This window comes from Vipera berus (assembly GCF_964194415.1).
Source record: "Vipera berus genome assembly, chromosome: 1".
Taxonomy (NCBI): domain Eukaryota; kingdom Metazoa; phylum Chordata; class Lepidosauria; order Squamata; family Viperidae; genus Vipera; species Vipera berus.
The window spans coordinates 127,091,223-127,113,722 of NC_138202.1; the positions used below are offsets into that span (position 1 = coordinate 127,091,223).

Consider the following 22,500-nt stretch of genomic DNA (forward strand, 5'->3'; position numbering starts at 1 on the left):
TAATTCTACGTGCTGCCACTTTTCTAGTTGTGAGCCTAGGTCCCAGATTTGATCTAACTTTCAAGTATGTAAAAATAGTCTTTCACATGCTGGGGTGGAATATAAACTAAGTTTGAGGGGATTGTCTAAATGAAAATAGAAAGAAGGAAGAAGAGACTGATTTATATGAAAGGTGTTATATGTAATTTTCTTCTGACTAACAACAACAAAATACAGCCATTTCTGGTCTCCTGTCTTAATTTATGGGAGAACGAAACTCCCATTTTCCAACTCTTGCTCTGAAACCAGAAACTGAGTAAGATTGAAAAATTTCTAAAATGACACATATTGGATTCAGGCTTTTCTGAAGTTCAGTATTCAGAAAGAAAATCAAGTGTATTCTGCATAATCAAAACACACAGAAGCGCGCGCACACACACTGCTTTTAGAAGAGAATATTTATTATTGAACAAAACATTTATTTTGATTCACTAGTTATAACAGCTTGCTTAATGTTGTTGGTTTTGCTTTAGTTTGCTTTGTTTTATTTCTCTTTAGCTGTTGAAATGCCTACATAGTTACATGAAAGTTAATTGATATGATATTTTTTGTCTCCATAGGAGGCAAGAATATTTTGAAAATATTTTGCAAGTCTTCAAGAAAGCATAGAAATTTGTTCCTTGTGATAAGTGAGTAAATGTTACTGGCACCAGAGATAAAATATAAAAATGAGATAAAAATAGTAATCATTATTATCCAATGTAAAATCTGTATTTGTGTTGCTCTGAAATCATCGAAAAGCAGGACCACCAAACGAACAGCATGTGAGACAACTTTTAACATTTTTTATTTTTTATTTTATTTAATGTTACTTTTCTTTAATAGCTCACTGAAATGAATGGTTATTTTTTCATATCTGTGGATAAACCTAAATAATACAATCAACTAATAAAGATTGGTAATAAACAGGTCTGGTTTTTCACAAGACAATTATTGTAACAATTTTAGTACTTTTCTACATACTGATATTTTGAATTTGGTCTAAGAAAGAAAATGTTTCTTAATTCTTCCAATGGTTTAGCCAGCATGTATATCTGCTGGTAAAACGTGAGTCTCAAGTATTGTATGTATCACTTTTCTTTAAACCTTTCTGAGGGTAAACATTTGAATTATTAGACGACAATTCGTGCTGGGTGATTGCCTTATATGTACTGCTATCTTAAGGAAGCAAGTTTATTCTGTAAATAGTAAAAAGTAATAAAAAAAATTCTCCAAATACTAGTTATTTATCTATTGCCTGGGGAATACAAACCATCCTAAGGAAACCATGAGATACATTGGAAACATACCCTGCAAGTCAGAGGTTTAAAGACACTTAATAATATTAAAGATAGGCAGTTAACAGGCCTCTGAAAAGTGACTTATATTTGTTTTAATTAAGCTATTTGTCTTGTGGAGACAACACAATATGCTCCAATAAAATACTTTGGACAGTCTCAAACTGCTTCGGGGTAGTGCTAGAGAAATCTCTTTTATGTCCCTCCCAATATTGACTTGAGGTGTTTCATACTTTTGATGGCTTGGGAATTGCCCATATCACAAGCTGGGCCAACTCAGCCTGGAAGAGATTTAGTGCATGAGGAAAGCAGTAATTCCTGTACATGCATCAGTAAAACTTTTGAAAGTGGTCCAAAGGAAATTCCATACAATTGGTGTAAGTATATATACCATGTTTGATGTAGTCACCAAATCTGGAAATTCTTTAGTGCATGTCAAAGATGCTCCAAGCAAGCCACATTGGTATAGCTGCATATTATAGAATTATATGGGTCACTGCTACATGAGGAGATATCTCTCAGCCTGTTCCCATATCACAAGCTCTATGGGAGAAGGTTAAGAGAGCTCAGAAGCAGGTTGTGGCAAAACACCACATTCCTTTCAGTTTTACAAGTGAAGGGAACACTGTATTTTTGAAGGTGTGCCTCATTGCTTGAAGGTGTGCCTCATTGAGACTTTGCATGTTACAGAAAACCCACAGACATCATAATACTTCATACATTATGCTTAGGACACAGGGAACTTCCTGAGTCTCATCTCTGATCCAACTATTTCACAATGTAAATGTGTGGTCTCCTGGCAATGATCTCCAAGAGTTCAGCCAACAGCATTCCCCAACATTATGTGAAAATGTCAAAGATTGAATTAAGTATTTTTTCACAGAAAAAAGGTGCTATACTATGGTCTCCAGAAGAACCAAGGGAGCCTATCAGGCCAACAATGATTGGAAAATCATTGTAATGATGTTTTTCATCTATACACAGATTTTACTAATTTCCTAAAAGTACATTTCTGTGCTGACATTTTACCAATCATGAATGTTATACTTTGCTTTAAAGAAAATACAGAAAAGTAAAAGAATGGAATTAATACTGTATATTGGGTTGGATGTCTGCTATTTCTAGAAACTGTTCTCTGCCACCAGCTTTTAGTATTTTTTTCAAATCCATTTTAGTTGGCTCAATCATGTATTCTGAACAGAGAAGAGATGTGAAGCCCCATTCATTAGTAATGATGGAGACTGGTTTTATGATATTTGTGTGAACAAAAGAGATTATTAAAGGTTATACCAGCAACTAATAAAAGAAAATGCATATCTCAAAAGCCAAAGGTAATAACATATCGTAGGCATCCCCAATCCCTGGTCCGTGGACCAGCACCGGTCTGCGGCATGCTAGAAATGGATCAGAGAAACAAGCAAAGCCCCATCCACGGGATGCAGGTAGCACACAAAGCCACACCTGCTCCAGTCCACAGAATAATCTTTCTCCACAGAACCAGTCCCTGGTGCCCAAAACATTGGGGCCGCTGACATATTGTGTACAATACCATATTTTTTCCAAATATTTAAACTCTTTTTTTCTTTTTGGACTAGTTTATTGTTCATATATTTTCCTTTATTGTGGATAACTTTTGTCATTTAATATCTGATAGTTTGTCTTTTGTTATTTTGTCACTGAAGGATGAACATTTTCTGTATATGATATGCAGCTGTGACCCTATAAGTTCTCACTGTAAGAAAGGGATGAGTATTATAATAAAGAACCAGAAACTCTAATTGCTCAAAATTCAAGAAGAGGTGGAAAAGGTAGAAACATTCAGCAGACGACAATTCATGAACAATACTGATTTCGCTTACTTCCTATTCAAATTTAGTTAAGTCGCCAAGAGTCAAATGTTTTTGAATCATGAAGACAAATGGCAACTTTTCTTCCAATTATCTTTTTTAGCATGTTCTTCTTCATGAAAATATATATTTAATATTGAAGCCACAGGTGATAATCCTAGACATACATACATATATTTATTGCATATTAATAAATTACTTGTAATGGAGTGATTTCTCAAACTGGTAGCTTTTCTTTTCATATTCATCCAGATATATTTATGTAGACCAGTGGTTTTCAACCTTTTCTTCACCACGGACTCCCTCCGTTAAATACCTTTTGTGACTATGGACCCCCCAAACTGAAGGTTTAAATCTTAACATTTCTTTAAGCCTTTGCAGACCCTTGTGATGATATTGTGCCCCCCCCAAGGATCCTCAGACCATAGGTTGAGAATCACTGATATAGACTTTCTGTGAGACCTGATCTTTTCATAGATGCAATCCAGCCATGTGATGGTATGATCCAAATTGCAATTCAGACCAAATTGCTGGCCAACAACTCATTACAAACCAATTTCACCAATTCTTATGACTGTTTAGAATAGGAAACAAAGTGACTTTCTCCTTTATATCTAACCACAACATAAACAAAGTCTACAGCACACCTTTTTTCCCCCTACCAAGTCACTATAATACTATTTATAAAATCTGTTAGGCATTTCCACCCCTTCCTTGAATGGAAGTCAGGTGACTTAAATAACTCAGTCTAAAAGCAATAACATCAGCAGGAAAAGGATTGGCAACCAAGACAGCAAATTTCAAGCCAGTATGGTTTTCTGTTAAGGATGGATGGAGAAAAGATGAACTCAGTGGTGGGAAAAGGACAATCTAGCTAGGCAGCCATCAATTCCCTGGCAAACTTTCTCTTTCCATGAGAAAAACACCAAAACAATTGCCATTATTTTTAAAGTTATGGATTTCTCTCATAACGAGTTGAAATTGCCAATCCTGTTTTTGTGTTGGTCCATTTCAATTTAATCTTATATGGATGGTATATAGAAACTTATACAAAGATGAGCAATGATATTTCACTTGCAATGAGACTTCTATGTTACACTTTCACCCCAAAAGCTGTCTTCAAAAGACTGCTGCCAACCTCCAGCTTGAGTATCCAAATAAAATGTCTTCTGGAAGGAATTCTTCTTTGATAATGCAGTAGCTCCCTGAAAAATTGCACATTTCAATAGCTGAGCCTAGAAACCAAGCGCTGCCTTGAAAAAGCATTATAGATTGCCTCCTGATTCCAACAGAGGTCAGGGAAGGGTTTCCAGCAGATCAAACTGTATGAAAATTTATTACAAATAAACTTGCTCAGATGGAAAACTCACCACTCTGAAGTTTTTAGTTTTCAACCATGTGATCCAATAGGGAAAATCACATTTTTTAATCAGTAATATTACTGAAGTATTATTTTAGTAGCGCTCTCTCTCTCTCTCTCTCTCTCTCTCTCTCTCTCTCTCTCTCTCTGTGTGTGTGTGTGTGTGTGTGTGTGTGTAATAAACAATGGAAGGAAAGAATTTTACTTCTCTCAATGCTTTAGCAGCAAAAACATTAAGAGCCAGGAAATGAAATCAAAATGCTCACCCTTGTAATACAATTGTCATGTTAAATGGCAAAAAGAAATGGAATCTGTGCTATATATTAAAAAAAATGACTTTGACAGGCCTCACAGTTGACAGACTAATAAAGTTCCTGCTGCACTATGCTAGGATGACAGATGGCTGGTTTTCTCCTTAAGAAAAATACATATTTTCTCACACAATGCTTAAAAAAGTATACGTGCAAATATAGCTTTTAACGATCCTGAATTTTTGAACCTCTAGTAGAGTGTTCATAAGAAGGTATTTCAGTGACATTATGTCTTTCCAAAGAGAAAACAATATCAGTCTGACAAACAAAACATAATACAACTAACATTTTTTTCTACAAATATATACACAAGGGTGATTCCTACATCTTTTTTTTCACTAGCAACTTTGTTGAGTTTGAAGTTTTGATGGATGATGCCAGAAAATGATCAATTTTGTAAGTACATTTAGAAGGCCACTGAGCAGCAATAACAACAATAACAAAATTCTCTGTATTACAATTTGCTAGAATAGATTGCTAAGAGTTTTTTTTCCCTCCTGCGTTTATTCTCAAAAAAAAAAAAAAAGGAAAACCAGGCAGTTTGGGAACATTTTAATTAGTCTCTACACCCAGGAAATGTGAACCAAATAAATTTAGATAATTTCACTTTTGATTAAGCAACCCACAGAAACTCTGTTACTGGAAAGCATGTAAATATTCTAAATAAAATATAACCATCTTATCTTCAACAGTAATTTGAAGGGTATTTATGAGATTTTCTGGATGGACTCCTCAAGCAGTGGAGCACTTCAGCTCATCCCATCACCTTGCTGCCTGTGGCCTGGCAGGATGGAAATGAAGATGGATGTTCTAAATTTCTTCTGCGTGAAGACCCTCATTCTGAGATAATCCCTTTCATGCTACTTTGGAACCCCCCCAAAAAATCATGGGTGCAGGAATTTTCTGAGAAATTAAGATTTCATCCTAATATTTACCTAGCACAGGGGTAGGCAACTTCGGCTCTTTTATGACTCATGGACTTCAACTCCCAGAATCCCTGAGTCAGCTGACTCAGGGATTCTGGGAGTTGAAGTCCATGAGTCATAAAAGAGCCGAGGTTGCCTACCCCTGACCTAGCAGAACAACAAAGAACAGTATAAATTTGAAATATTTTAGCTCCAATCAACCAAGGAGGGAGAATACACACACACAAACATGCACTCATATCCTCTCTGTTTCTCTCTTTCTTTCTCTCTCTTTCTCTCTCTCTCTGTCTCTCTCTTTCTCTCTCACACACACCCTCACTCACCTACATACTACTTGGGTTGGCTTTAGATTAAATTTTCAAATATGTATGATGCTAGAAAGATCTCAATTCAGATATACAATCTAATAAAAGTTCATCTCGGCTTTTATTTAATTTAGTTTTAGTTCTGCAGGGACTAATGGCTTTCATTATTTTATTTTTTATTCCATGCTTTTGTTCTGTACCAGCCTGCTACCGGCCCCGCAGCAAAAGCAGGGACGACCCCTTTACAAACGGCAAGAGGCTGGAATAAAGCCTGCCAAATTTATTCACATAAAACAAGAGCAAGACAAGACACCAACCATAAAACACGAGCTAAGAAGCAGGAACAATCCAAGCGGTTGCCTTCAGCAAACCAGCCCTCCCACACATTCCCCTTATATAGAGTTCAGGGCGTGGCTTCTCTGTGCCTCCTTCCGAGGAGCCCCATTGCCTTCCTCTGTTTACTCCTACTTGACTGCCTCCTGCGTCGGGCGTCCTTGAATAGGGCCAGCTGTGGGTCATCTTCATCCACGCTGTCAGGCTCACACAGCTGGGTCTCCACCAGGTGGGAGGGGCCTGGCTGGGGGCTCTGCGGAGCCTCAAAGCCATCATCAGCAAGTTCTTCAACACACCCCTCCTCCTCCTCCTCTGAGTCATCCGACCCAACTGCCGAACCCACAGGCTGACCCTGAATCACAACAGCTTTTTTTAAAAAAATAGCTTTGTAATCTGCCTAATGAAGTTTAATAATTGGGTCGATGGTGAATGTGATGGTCGTAGTATTGATGATGAGGATGATAATAACTCTAACAATTTCCCAATTCATACTACTGTAGAGAAATCTCAAATGAAAAGAAGGCAATAAAAAAGAGAGCTGGATCCTAAAAACCTTTTGCAGGTTATTGAAAACTTGCACATTTTGGCATAATAATACAGTAGTTGGTGTTTTCAGAGGCTGTCACTTTCTTCCTCTCGTCTTTTCAGATCATGTAATCTATTTACTCTATTACCAGTTATCCATTCTGTGAGATGGCTGCTCGCTGATTTTTATATAGGTAAGACTGTAGCTTTGTGCTTCAAGCTGGGCTTCAAAAATTCCACATGTGCTGTATTGATTGGGAATAAAAGGTGACGGGGAACAAAACTAGCAAAGTACAGCTGGCTCAGCAGCAGTTGTCAGTGTGAGAAATTTAAAAATTATTCAAGGGAAAAACTAATAGAATACAGAAGAAAAGCTTAGTTGGGGAAAATGTTACTGAGATTGCAAAACAAATCACAAACATTGGGAAAACTCACAAACTCAACAGGACTTATTTGTAATGTACCAAAAAAAAAGCATTACGTATATCAGGAGTCAATAACAGGAATCATTATTTCAAAACACTGTCCACAGCTCACCAAATTACAAACTACCAAATTACATTGAAATGTTTGTTTAAACTAATGAATCTGTCATCAAATCTCACATAAGAGTGCTGAAATCCTGAGATACCTGAAAAGATTGCCTGAATAATTTGTTAATGACACAAAACTTTACAAAGCATTTTACAGTACCCTGGGCAGGCATTTCCAAATACAGTTCCTGGTTCAGATCCAGGAAAGATAACATTAAAATTAATACTGAAAATGCTACAGTTTGGTGACATGGAAACAAATTTGCAGCCATTCTGAAGAAATAGATTGGATGTAGTTCAGAATTTATTGTCAATGTTCTAGGCCCAATTTGTTCTGTTGGGAGAGGATGGATCGCCCCTCTATGTTGGTACAAGATTGTATGCAGGTTCCAGTTTACATTAGGCAGAAGTTCACACAGACAAAACTATGGACATGCACATTGGTCTTTTGATATTTCCAGCTTGGATTTCGGATACTGATTGACAGTTGAAACATCAAAGATTCACAGATTTTCTCAAGAGTTGCAAGGTCAGATGAACCTCACGAAGATGATATTCTAGAGCAGAGGTGTCAAACTGCCAGCCTTTGGACCGGATGCGTCATGCTGAAACCGCGCCCACCCCTGCTCCAGCAATGGGAAAAAAGTTGTGATACGTTGCAACATGTCACGTGACTCAGTGAGTGTGACACCCCTGTTCTAGAGCATAGAGGTAGCAGCAAGTAAGTCACATTTCTGGAGAACCATGAGATTTAATCAATTGGACCTGGAGCATGTCCATGTAATCTAATAGGATGGGCAGAAATAATTGGAGGCAAATTGTGTTTATAAATTACCAGCCCCAGGCTATGTAGAAATTCATAGGTAGCAACCAACATCTTAAATTGCACCTAGAACCCAAATGGTAACCAATGCAATTCATGAAACTGCAAGGCAGACCAAATCAGACCAAATCAGGAAATTCACTACACAGGGTGAACAGATCTACACTTAATTGAGATAAACTACAGAAAAAAATACAAGAATGAGCTTAATATCCCTGATAACCATGATGAGGTGATCACTGACCTCGAGCCAGACATCCTAGAATGTGAAGTGAAATGGCCCTTAGGAAAACTGAGCAACAACAAAGCTAGTGGAGGAGACAGTATTCCAGCTGAGCTATTCAAAATCTTAAAAGACGATGCAGTAAAAGTGCTACACTTAATTTGCCAGCAAATTTGGAAAACTCAACAGTGGCCACAGGATTGGAAAAGATCAGTTTACTTTCCAATTCCAAAGAAAGAAAGGCAGTACCAAAGAATGTTCAAACTATCACACCATTGCACTCATTTCACATGCTAGTAAAGTTATGCTTAAAATCCTACAAGCTAGACTCCAGCAGTATGTGGATTGAGAACTACCAGAAGTAGGCAGAGGAACTAGAGATCAAATTGCCAAGGTACGCTGGATCATGGAGAAAGCTAGGGAGTTCCAGAAAAACATCTACTTCTGTTTCATTGACTATGCTAAAGCCTTTGATTGTGTGGATCACAACAAACTGTGACAAGTTCTTAAAGAGATGGGAGTACCAGACCATCTTATTTGTCTCTTGAGAAACCTATATACAGGTCAAGAAGCAACAGTGAGAACTGGACATGGAACCACTGATTGGTTCAAAATTGGGAAAGGAGTCCGGCAAGGCTGTATACTGTCACCCTGCCTGTTTAACTTATATGCAGAGCACATCATGAGAAAGGCAGGGCTAGATGAATCCAAAGTTGGAATTAAGATTGCTGGGAAAAATATCAACAACCTAAGATATGCAGATGATACCACTCTAATGGCAGAAAGTGAAGAGGAACTAAAGAGCCCTTTTGTTGCGAGTGAAGAAGGAGAGTGCAAAAGTTGGGTTGAAACTAAACATTAAGAAAACCAAGATCATGACATCCGGCCTTCTCAATTCCTCGCAAATAGATGGGGAAGAAATGGAGGTAGTGACATATTTTATTTTCCTGGGCTCCAAGATCACCACAGACAGGGACTGTAGCCAAGAAATTAAAAGTTGCTTGCTCCTGGGGAGAGAAGCCATGGCAAATCTAGACAGCACAATAAAAAGCAGAGAAATCACCCTGCCAAAAAAAGTGCATATAGTCAAGGCTATGGTCTTCCCAGTTGCAATGTATGGCAGTGAAAGCTGGACCATAAGAAAGGCTGAGCGCCAAAGAATTGAAGCCTTTGAACTGCTGGAGAAGACTCGTGCAAGTCCCTTGGACTGCAAGGCGACCAAACCGGTAAGTCCTAGAGGAGATCAACCCTGACTGCTCTTTAGAAGGCCAGATCCTGAAGTTGAAACTCAAATACTTTAGCCACCTAATGAGAAGGAAGGACTCACTGGAGAAGATCCTAATGCTGGGAAAGATTGAGGGCAACAGAAGAAGGGGATGACAGAGAATGAGGTGGCTGGATGGAGTCACTGAAGCAGTAGGCATGAGCCTAAATGGACTCCAGAAGATGGTAGAGGACAGGAAGGCCTGGAGGAACGTTGTCCATGGGGTCACGATGGGTCGGACACGACTTTGCAACTAACAACAACAGAAAAAAAGCTCTTCTCATGTTTCCTATGCTTTCCCTTCTTCATCTTTTAATCCAGTTAATTGGAAGAAATCAGTCTGAATCGTTTCCTAATACTTTCATGCCTCAAAGATTTAATGCAGGCTTCTTCTGCACCTATTGTTTTCCTAGCAGCTTCTGCATGCTTCTCCAATATCATTTCCATGGCTTCCTCTGCTAAGACCTGAGTAACTGACAACAATATTTGTTGGTCATGGATGAGGTGCAATTGGCATCAAACAGATATGGGCAAAAGCCCTCCTGATCACAGCAGCCACTTGTTCTCCCAGTTGCACACTGGTTTTGTTTGGGGAAGTGTGACTATCAATAACTACAAGCGACAAATTTATATATTGTATATCTTCCAATTTCTTTTTTTTTAAATTGGAGGAGACTATTACCTATAAGTCTCCAGTGATAGTATCAACTGTATGTGAGTGGCTTAACTCACTGTACAAACTGATGTAAGCCCCCATCTGGAAGTATCCATGTATTCTTAGAAGACACATGTTCTAGCATGCAATTATGGATAGCAGAAATCCTATTAAAAGCTTGGGTGCTTATTTATTTATTATACTTGTCTACTTACTATTTCATAGATTCAAGTTGGAGTACAACAGTTGAACAACAAAATTCATAAAATTAATCCACCCTATAAGCCAGCTATAACTAAAAAACAAAACAAAAATGGCTGCTCAACTGCCTGGTTACTCACACAGCACAAACCTAAATAGAATAATTTTCACAGACTTCTGAAAGATCAATACAGCAGGAGATGCTTTATCTTAGGAAATAGGGTATCACAAATCATTGGGGCACCAATAGGAAAGTTCTGTCTTCAGATTCTCTACAGTTTTTATTTATCATAAGGTTAAGGTAGCTAAAATCTGTTTGAGAAGAAGTTACAACAGGGTTCTTTTGTTGTTGTTTTTTTAGGTCAGAAGCAATATTTTAGTTTATTAGACTTATATACCGCCCTTCTCCCGTAGGACTCAGGGCGGTTCACAAGGTTTTTAAAATAAACAATACCACAATTACAAAATTTAAAACAATTAAAATGATTATATTAAACCTTGAATATAAAAATCTTAGTTAAAAACCAATTAAAACCCCAATTAATACTCTCAGACCAGGCCAGAGAGCTCAAAGAGCCAGGTCTTCAAGTCCCGGCGGAATGAGCGAAGGTCAGGGGCAGTCCTAAGCTCTACAGGCAGCTGGTTCCAAAGGGCCAGCGCACCCACAGAGAAGGCCCTCCCCCTGGGTATTGTCCACCGGCAATCTTTTACCGGCGGTACCCTGAGAAGACCCTCCCTGTGGGAGCGCACAGGACGAAGGGAACTTGATGCCAGCAGCAGGTGCTCCCTCAGATATCCTGGACACAAGCCATTTAGGGCTTTATAGGTCATCACCAGCACCTTGAATGAGTCTTACAACTTTATTGGCAAACACTGTGGTGACCATAATTCTAGCATTAGACTACTAAAAGGGTTCACACCTCTTAACAACTGTGTGGTTATATTTTGGACCAAATGTAGTTTCTAGGTTAACTTCAAAGACAGTCCCAAATAGAGTATGTACAGTAGTGAAAAAAAATGAGCTACTGTTGCCAGTATATCCTGATTCAGAAAAATAATAATCAATGTATCAGCAAAAACTGCACTACTGTAATATTCCAGTTGCCATGGTTTCACTTGCTTCTCAAACATAAGATGTGACTTCAGAACAACTCCATAATCATGGACCTGCTTATTCACGTGAAATACAACCCCACCTAGAACACTAGAATTGAAGAGTTCAAAAGGATACCTTTTAGTATTGAATACAGATGAGAGATTAACAAGACTAGGAATCTCTCACCCTCTCCATTTAGACTGAGCAACTAACACAAATTTGATTTCATGACCAGGTCTGAATCCTGAATGGAAAGGACCTAGGTAATTCATTTCATCTAGGATACTGCCTAAATCTGCTATATCATAAGATGGCTTTTTCAACATAATTGTATCATCACTTCTTTCAAGATGAATGGTACCCCTCTATCTTTCAAAGAGCCAGTGATCACCTCCAAATGACACATGAAACCTATCCACAGGTGGCAGAACTCCTATCCTTTTCACTCTACAAATCAGGCAAAAACTAAATGGTAATGTGAACATCACAACTGAAGTCTGCACTTCCATTTTTTTCATCCCTTTTTCAAATTATTGTATTGCAGGTGGTTAATAGGTATATGTGTTGCAACAACCTAAGATAATTTAACTTTATAACTATTAAATTTTAATTTTAATTCTTAAAATTAAATAATTTTTAGGAATCTTATAATGTCTAAAAAGATAATTCAAGCAGATGGTTGTTCGTTTTATTCTTCCAGGGTCTTTTTTCATAGTTATCTAATGCCTCATTAGAATGTATTCATGAAGTAATAGCCAGGAAAAATACTTGTTTCCACTGTTACATTGCTAAACAACCAATATCTAAGTAACTAAGTAACACATTATTAAATAAAACACATTAAAAGTTGCCCTTTTTAGAGATAGTTTAATTTTCACAATCAGTATGTTTAGGGATGTAATTGATGTAATTCCCTTTCAACAAATTTATATTTCTGTTGCATGGCAATAATAACAATTTTTTATCCATATTCCAATTTAGAAATTTAGTGTTAGGGTAGAAATATATGACAACCTTCAGTATTTCTCTTAAAAAATCCAAAGCATTTTAATGTTTTAAAGGACATTTAGCTAAGCAGAAAGTTCAGTCTATCTGAATATTACTTAATTATTTATATTATTTAATTATTTCATTTAAAAATAAGGCCAATATGAATGCTCAAATTTTGACATTTCCTGTGGGATGAAGTTTACATTTATGGAACAACTTTAATATTCTGCATATATTATACTGGAAATTGCCTGACATTTCTTGCTTACTATCTTTTTTTCTTTTTCTTTTTTTCTTTTTGAAAAGGAATGTTCCTCTGGCACAACAGAAAGCTTGTTAAGAAATATTTCTTGTATACACACCATTTAGCATGTATTAAGTCAGATATCAAAATTGTAGTAATTTTTATTATATATCTTTGGGCTAGATATTTGTATATGCTGGAAACATTTAAAACGTAAGGGCTAGGATACTTTTATTTTTTTTATTTTTATTTTTATTTTAATTCCATTTATATCCCGCCCTTCTCCGAAGACTCAGGGCGGCTTACAAGCTTAGCAGTAGCCTTCATTCAATGTATATGCCTGCTTATTAGGGCTTTCACACACACCCCAAGCGGCATTATTACAAAGTCAGCTTAATTGCCCCCAACAATCTGGGTCCTCATTTTACCTACCTCGGAAGGATGGAAGGCTGAGTCAACCTTGAGCCTGGTGGGATGTGAACCTGCACTAATTGCAGGCAGCTGGTGTTACTTAAGGAGGCATTAGCCCACTGCTCCACCAAGGCTCTTCTTTACAACAGGGCTTTTCAACCAGTGGTATGGGTACTACCTGCGGTACATTAGCACCTAGCAGTTGGTACGCGGACATCCTAGAAAAATGGTACCAGGGGAGGGGAATGAGCTGAACCGGTGGCAGCACCGCACAATCCTGAGCGAGAGATGGCTGGAGCTGCAGGGCTGTCAGGGCTCAGCGGAAGCGCCAGGATCAGTGCTTCTTTGGGGCTGTCAAGGCTCAGTGGAATCGCCAGGATTAGCTCCAGGCTCCAGCTGGAGCTCAGCGCTGATCCTGGTGCTTCTGAGCCCAGAAGAAGTGCTGATCAGCTGGAATGTTGCAGCATCTCCAGGGTCTTGTGATTTACATTCAGATGCTTGGCAACTGATTCATATTTATGACGGTCACAGTGTCCCAGGGTCATGTGAAGTGACCAAAACCTGCTACAACCACCCAGCAGACAGGAGGAATAAAAACCAAGGACTCCTCACCCCACCTCTACTCCCAATCCTCAACAGAAATGCTCACAACAATGAAAACCTCGGACAGGAGGAAGAGTGCCACCGGGCGGGCAGGCAGGTGTCTTGCTCGGCTGTGGCTTGGGGGGCACTTTTTTCAGTGCCATTGTAACTTCAAACAGTCACTAAGCGAACTGTTGTAAGTCAAGGACTACCTGTACTTCATCACTTTTTTCCTTTTTTTTTTTGGTCATCAAGTTTTTGACACCTTGCTAGGCGACTGGTGTACTCGGATGTTGCCATATCCTAAAAGTGGTACAATCAATGAAAAGGTTGAAAAGCCCTGCTCTAGTAGACATAACTTGGGGAGTCTATCAGTCTTCATTTCATTAACTTTGCACCAGTAGTCATATACTCTAATTTTGGATAATGCATGAATTGTATGAATTCCCAATTGGTCATCATGTTTTTGACACCTTGCTAAGGTGGTACTCGGATGTTGCCATATCCTAAAAGTGGTACAATGGGTGAAAAAGTTGAAAAGCCCTGCTTTACAACACTAAAATAGTAGAAAAAAAAACATCTATTGATGGTAGAGGAAAACTGAGAAACAAACAAACTAACGTTATGGAGATCAAGGTTGGGCAATGTATAGGTTACAAGGAGTCTTTGAAGATAAAGAAAAAATAAAAAAAAGAAGTCCTGAGTCCCTTTGTCTGTGTATTCTGAATATTTCATTTATCAAAAATGAGCAAGATCATTTCCTATATTTAACATAGTTATGAAATGTGTGCTTCCATACTTAACACACAATGGAAAATGTGCTCAAGATTCTGGCCTTGTCATCCTGCAGAATTACCATCTGAATGGGAAAGGAGAGTTAATTGGTGTCCCAGTATGAAATCACCCCAGGGAGGAAACATCATATTCCAGACTAGGAAAGCCTTTTCTACTTGTTCCCATGGGAATGCCGGCAATCTGATGAGATTCCAGTAATATAGGTGATGAACAATGAGATAACTACTTTGGCCTATTCACAAAGTGTTCTGGTTCCTTGTGCCTGACATTCAAGTGGTGTCACTACTGCATTGCTTTAACTTTTGTAGATTTAGACTATTTTAAGAAAAAGTAGGTCTTCCCCAATCAGAAAAGACAACTCAGGTTGTGGTCCTCTCCTGTGCACATACCAACAGGTTTCTGAAAAAGCTTCTCCTCTAACCCTTCTCTGTAAACTGGGCAAGCTCTTATTCATGGTCCCTCAACTATTCAATTATTATGATATTTAGGATTTTTAACATTAATACCAATACCTTTAATTGCACACAGTAAGCTAATAGGAACAACAGTACTGCACATATTTCAGACAGGGAATCATGTGTTCTCAGTGTCTTGCACTAGTCAACACATTTGGCATCAGATGTATGTTACATACATACATACATACATACATGTATGTATGTATGTATGTGTATATATATGTATATATATATATATATATATATATATATATATATATATATATATATATATATATATATATGGTCTGCAATCAAATGCAGACAACTGTTGCCAATCTGACTAGTTCAGAAAGAGCAGTGCCAAATACACAAGTGTAGTTATGTGAAACTGCTCCTTTCCACAATCATAAGTTGAAAACCCAGTGACAGCTGAAGATCAAAGATAGTTCCCAGGCTATAGACCTGTTCTTTTAGAGTGAGTGTAGTTTCATTGAAAACTGGCTTCAAAACATGATTTCTATTCATATTTGGATTTCATATCAATCCATTTCTGAAATAAGATAATGTGGAAGAGTAGAGTTTTCTGTCCCTGTATCAACATACCAATAACAGTCTACTTCAAAACTCTGAATGACCTTTGCCTTTGGCTTCATATAAATATTAAACATAAATGATGGAATCCTAAGACATGGCCTAGATGTTGAACAGGAGGCCTCAGCATCAGTTTCTGGACACAGATTAAAAGAAAGGCATACAATCAGGATCATTCCAGCCAATTCAAGAGGATACTATGTCAATGTTTTAGAATATTACTGATAGGTTCAGGAGAATCAGCAAAGCCGCATTTCCCCTATTTAGTTTCTGCCTATCTCATTCACAAAGACAACCAAAGCATCTCAGTTGAAAGCACAATTAAAATGAGTTTACATAAGCAACATCATCCAGATGCATTGAGAATGGCAAGACTACCAAAGAAGCATTACCTATGTGTAGAAATGAATTAACTTTGTCACCAGATGATTGTCAGATGAATCCAAACTGCTGAACATTTTCAGAGTTTACTGCTTTCCACTGTGAGAAAAGTCAGTTTATACATTTCTTTCCTTGTCATCAGAAGTGTGCCTGTTTCACTGCCTATGTAGTTTTTTTTAATTAAACTGAAATTTGTTCCATCCCATGTACTCATTTACAAATAATTTTAACAAATCTGTTTTTCTCATATTTGTAAATATTCCCAAATGTTCATAGCACCCAACAATGCAATCTACTTACAGTTATGGCAGGTTGTTCCAGTGTAACCAGTTTCATTGCAATCACAGAAGAATGTCTTCCAAGATTGGGAACATTTTCCTCCATGTTCACAATAGTTTGGTAAACATCTAATTGGGAAGACACCAATAAAACAGGCAACATTATTTTAAGCAGAATACAGATGGGGAAAACAAATAACTTTTTTTTGCTTTTCACTTCTTGTGTATTTGGCATAGAAATGGATACTAAAACACTATGCATATTTTATTCCATTTTCAGATAAAAGGAATGGATATCAGGTGAAAAGTAGCACACAACCTTTTAACAAGACTTTTCTTTTTTTTAATATTACTTTTTCAACTCTCAATTTCAATTGATCGTACAAGTATCTAGCTATATTTACTTACTCTGCACAAACACAAATGGTCTATGAGTAAAAGGACAATATTTTTTTTTTAAAAAAGAATCATATTATGAATAGAATGCTGCCTCATTCTTTAGCCTTCTTTATATTTTCACAACGAAAGCATACAAACAGGATGAGCAAAGGGTAGGAAGATATCAAAATATTAGGTAGTTAGCTTAAGCACTGGGTAAAAAGCTTACAAAGAGATCAATTCTGCTATATGAACTTGGTCACAGATTCTACTGTCTACATTTAGTTATACTGCTCAAGCTTAAAACTGGATTTTTCTAACCAATTTAAATCTAATAATAAATGTTCCTGAAATATAAATCAAGATAATTTTGTTTTCAATTATTTTCTGGTAAGAATTTGAAACACAAAGGAAACCTATCCTTAACCAGTTTCATGAGGGAACAAAAAGTATATTATATAAGTGTGCTCTGTCTATATAGCCAGTCCCTACTCTGGCTTAAAATGCGGGGTAGAAAATGAGGGGAGTATCCAATACTTTAAGATTCATAACTAATCTAATTGCTCCCTATAATGTAGCCAAGACTGTGGAAGGAGGAAATCTTGACAATTGCCTTCTAACAGTACCTTTCTAGTTTACTTTAGAGAGGTCGGGTCTATAATGTTGGTGCTAATATTACTGAAGGAGCTAAACTAGCTCCAAACTACTTTCAATAGCAACTGTGGTGCTGTTAATGCTAGAGCAAATAGATATCTTCCAGTTCTAGCAACTTTCCATAATCTGCTCTAGCACTTACAAAGTAGTGCTACTTCCTAGTAGTAACAGAATCATGTCTTTATTGATTAGCCCTTGGGCCATATCAAAGTGCAAAGTTCCAGCAACAAATTATTATTAAAATTTGATAAAAGCAATTTAAAATAGAATTTGATAAAATACGATTTAAAATGGAATTAGAATAAAATACGATTTAAAATGAAATGGGAATAAAATATAATCTAAAATGAAATTATAATAGCGTACAATAATTTAAGATATAGATAAAATATGATAAAATTATATTTTGGAGTCGCCCTTGCAATCTACCCCAATCAGTCCCACATATGCAGATCTCAACCAAACAATTTTGTTTAAGTATTGTGCTGCGTTAAATGTTATTTTCAAGTTCTGGCTAGACATAAGGTAAGTTGTTTTGATCTGGGGATCCCAATGGGTCATTCGTTTGGTATATAGACCAAGATACCTGTCTCTCACACTCTTATACAGGAAACAATCAAATAGGATGTGAGCCAGGTCTTCTACCTCTGCTGCTCCGCAAATGCAGAGACGCCCATTGTAGGGTATAGCATGAAATCTCCCAAATCTGACCATTGTGTCAAGCTGTTCAAATCTTGCTCGCGTAAATATCTCCTTAAGATGTTTTGGCAGTTGTAACTTCAAATAACTGTCTACTTGAAAAGTATGTTTGTATTTACTCAGCCATTTCAAGTTACCCACCTTACCAAGGATAGCTATATCATTTTGTGCTTCTATATCCTTAATTCTTTAGGCAACTCTTTTTGGGGGTTGTTCTCCTGTTACGCAAGAGACAGGAAGGCCACAGCTTCTTACAAAATTTGTTAGTTTGGTGATCCAGGAGATTTGTGATTGTAGCTTTATTTGCTCTAGTAGACATAACTTGGCGAGTCTATCAGTCTTCATTTCATTAACTTTGCACCAGTAGTTATATGCTCTAATTTTGGATAATGCATGAATTGTATGAATTCCCAATTCAGCTCTACCTGTTGCAGCAGATGTTCTTGGATCTACACCCAAAATACATCTCAAATGCTGGGACTGTGTTTGTTCTAGGACTGTAGTTGAGTAAAGACCCCAAATTTCTGCTCCATACAAGAGCATAGTGGTAACCTTAGCCTTATAAACCTTAATTAATGGGGCTAGGGACCCTGGGTAACTATGGTTCTTTAGTTTGAGCAGTAAATTCAAATGAGCTTTTGCTCTAAATGTACTCTGTTGATGATGGAAGGCCCAAGATCCAGTCTTGGAAAAAGTTACGCCCAAATATACAAAGGTGTTAACCTGTTCAATTGGTTCACCATCTAATTGCCACTTATGTCTCTGTTGTTGCTTTCCAAACACCATTATTTTTTTTAGATTTGCTAATGATTAGGGAGTTATCCTGGCAATAAGAGCTGAATCTTCTTAATAGCCTACATTTATTTATTTTTATTTTATTTTAATTCCATTTATATCCCGCCCTTCTCCGAAGACTCAGGGCGGCTTACAAGCTTAGCAGTAGCCTTCATTCTATGTATATGCCTGCTTATTAGGGCTTTCATACACCCCCCAAGCGGCATTATTACAAAGTCAGCTTAATTGCCCCCAACAATCTGGGTCCTACTTGTGAGTATGATAATAAAATCATATCATCAGCATAAAGCAAGTTGTTACAGTAAGTATTTAGGATCAACGGCATGTGTACCATGGGATCCCTCATTAACCCTGGCAAGTCATTGATATATAAACTAAATAATAATGAGGTCAGGACACACCCTTGCCTTATCCCTTTATTTGTGTGAATCCTGTTAGTCAGAGCCCCATTAACTCCATACCGCACCCTCAAACAGGTACTTGTGTTACTTTCTAGTAGTAGTGATACAGAGAGGTTGTTTCTCTAGCAACCTTGGTTTTAGTAGGTAAAGGAGAAGATCAGAATTTATCTAAGCCTTTAGAAATATCCTGGTTTATGGCTTTTTCTAGCAATGTTGGTGCTGCTGCTCTTCTCCTGGCGTCAGGCCACAAAGCAGCAAAAACTGAAATAACCATGAAGCAAAGTTGGCAGCAACTGGAGAGGAGAGGATACGCCCCCAGAAGCTGAAAACAGCCAATTGGAACTGCTGCATTATCACATGGTCACAGCCAAAGCAACCACATATCATGAAAAGAGCAAGGCGTGTATTGAGTGATTTAAACAAACAAACAAACAAACACATCAGACCTAGGCAATTAACCTTTGTTGTGGGTAGGAGATAGGAGAAAGCTGCACTGTATGGAAGTGTCTTTCAAGGATGGTTAGTCAGATATGCTCAAACCAAGTTAAGGTAAAGTTTAGATATGCTTTTCAGGGATTTATTTTTAATGCATTTGAGGGATGTAGTGAGGTTATTTTTTGAGGTTCTTTTTCATGCCTTCCTTTTCCCAGGCCTGAGTTGCCTTTTATCATTCTTTAACTGCCCCTTCATAATTTTCTGTATAATCAGAGACAACTTGTTAGATTTGTCCACTACACCTCAGTGAAATTTTAGGTTACCTTTTAATAAGAAAGTAGCTATTAAAGCATAGTCACCAAACTCTTTTGCATCGAATTTGTATGGAGGAATTATGTAGGCTTAGCTTTTATCCTGAGTATGGGCTAATTAACCCTAAGCCAAGTCAATGCTAAAGGAACAAATTAGGAACAATCATTGTCAGTACGGTAAAACCAGTGTTCCTGAATTATATTGTCAAATAATAGACTCTGCGAGTCCTCCATTAAACCCTAACCCTGAGTACTTATTAGATCTGTCCAGTACACTTCAGTGAAATTTTAAGTTATCTTTTAATAAGACAATGACTGTTAAAACACGGTTACCAATCTCTTTGGCAGCTCTTTGCTTTCTCCAATTACTTTCAGATTTGAGGGTAATAAAGCTCAGTTTTATGTTATTTTTGAAGGGATGTTAACACCTCACTTACATTTCAAGTTGCAAAAAAACCTTTACTCTAAGAGTCTGAGCCATACAATTGTGCAAAGCTTTGGCTTAGATGTGCTCTTTTATTGCTTTATGACAATTTTTTGGTAATGGATTTTCTGCAGCAGTCTGCTTTTCTTTTTCCTATCTATAATGCTGGTTAAAGAGCATAATAAAGAAGCACTACTAATAGGAACATGACTGAAATTCATAAATTTCATCATATATAGGACCAAAAAATGGAAGGTGGGAAAAAGCAGCCACAACAACACAGTCCATTCCTATTTCTGGATATAAAGACAGACAGATAAATGACACACATACCTAAATTATGGATCTCACCTTTTTCCCATTTTACACCCATTTCTCATAAAAAGTTGTGAGACTCAAGAACAATGGGCCAGATGAAACAGTGCCTGGTGCTACAGCTTGTTCTTGAAGTGAAAGCTTTAAAATGATGTGGTAGAATGTAACTTAGAGTTATAGGAGCAGGGCTTTTTTTCTCATAGAAAGCTCAGAATGGAGTTCCGGCACCTTTTTTGGAAGGAACCTTGTAGGGTAGGCAAGGTGGGCTGTATAACATGTGTGAGTTCTGGCTCCTTTTTCTTTTACAAAAAAAGCACTGCATAGGAGGGAAGGACTCTTTCCCAGAAGGAGAAGGGACAGCAGAGCTTAGAATGTCTGGAAGGCAGGAATAGGGTGAAGGTAGACCCTCCCTAGCAATTCACAGAGTATAATTAATAGTTGTGCAGATAGTTGTTTTAGACTGGCAAGTGCAGGAAAAGGAGTGGAAGAATTTGGGAGTGGAATTAAAACAAGGATAAATTTATAATCCCTAAACAAGTGATCCAACCCCCTTGACTTATGCTGATCCTTAACTAACTCTAAACAGGTGCTGATCCAGAGTCGAAAAAATCCCTGCACATAGTTGTTTTTTTTTAGCAATAAAGCAATCCAATTGGACATTCACATGCGGACCTGGCCTTTTGCGTCTGACAGCATGATTCTATTTGTAGGCAACCAACAATAAAGAACTACTCAGAAGTAACTTCACACATTGTTCTTGGTTCTTTGAGCCTGATAAACGTGCAGTTGCCTCTTCAATCTAAAGTGGACTTCTATTCGTGTCTGCTAATTATGGCCCACTATCACATGGTTTGTCTGACCTACTGTACTTCCTATTCACATTTACATGAGATTTGGTCCTAAGGGGTAGATCCAAGCACACGTGAAGATGCAATGATTATGGCCAGCATGCACCATGCCACCCTATTTCTTTTCAGTGCATTGAGCAGAATAACTGCCTGAATTCCAAACAACAAAAATTTAATCTGTCTCAGTGTACAAAAGGTGGGGGGCTCTTCAATGAACCATTTGAGTAAAATATGAAAGGCTGGGGTGGGGGTGGGTGCCTGAAGCCACCCACAGACTTCACACAATTAGGACTCAGATAACATCCCACATATATTGCCCACTTCCTTCTAAATAGGCAATAACTTAAGACTGCTGCCCAAAATGATATAATTACTATGGAAATTGTTCTGTGTGAAGTATTATTTTTTTCCTTCTAATCTTTTTAGGTTCCGTTTAGGGCAAAGACTATTTATTTATTTATTTATTATTTATTAATTTAATTTATATACCGCCCTTCTCCCGAAGGACTCAGGGCAGTGAACAGGGCAATACATATTAAAAACAAGATACAAAAATTAAAAGCGATTAAACAACAATGCCCATGAATAAATTAGTACACATTAAAAAAGTTAAAACAGATTTATAAAACCCAACCCCATCCCATCAGGCCAGGCCAGCTTGTTCAAAAAGGTAGGTTTTGAGATCGCGCCGGAAGGAGCGGAGGTCAGGTGCCATCCGGAGCTCAACCGGAAGATGGTTCCATAAATCCGGCGCGCCCACAGAGAACGCCCTCCCCCTGGGGGCCACCAGTCGACATTCTTTGACCGGTG

At 37.7% G+C, this 22,500-nt stretch overlaps 1 protein-coding gene across 1 annotated transcript in view; it reads right to left on the reverse strand.

The window, feature by feature from the left end:
* Nucleotides 1–22,500, reverse strand: part of CNTNAP5 (contactin associated protein family member 5) — a gene marked incomplete at both ends in the record, with an annotated part of 429,095 nt that overhangs the window by 143,583 nt on the left and 263,012 nt on the right. Inside the window, one exon of the mRNA XM_081335453.1 lies at nt 16,453–16,559. Within this exon, the coding sequence (XP_081191579.1) occupies nt 16,453–16,559 (107 nt within the window). The remainder of the gene's footprint in view (nt 1–16,452; nt 16,560–22,500) is intronic.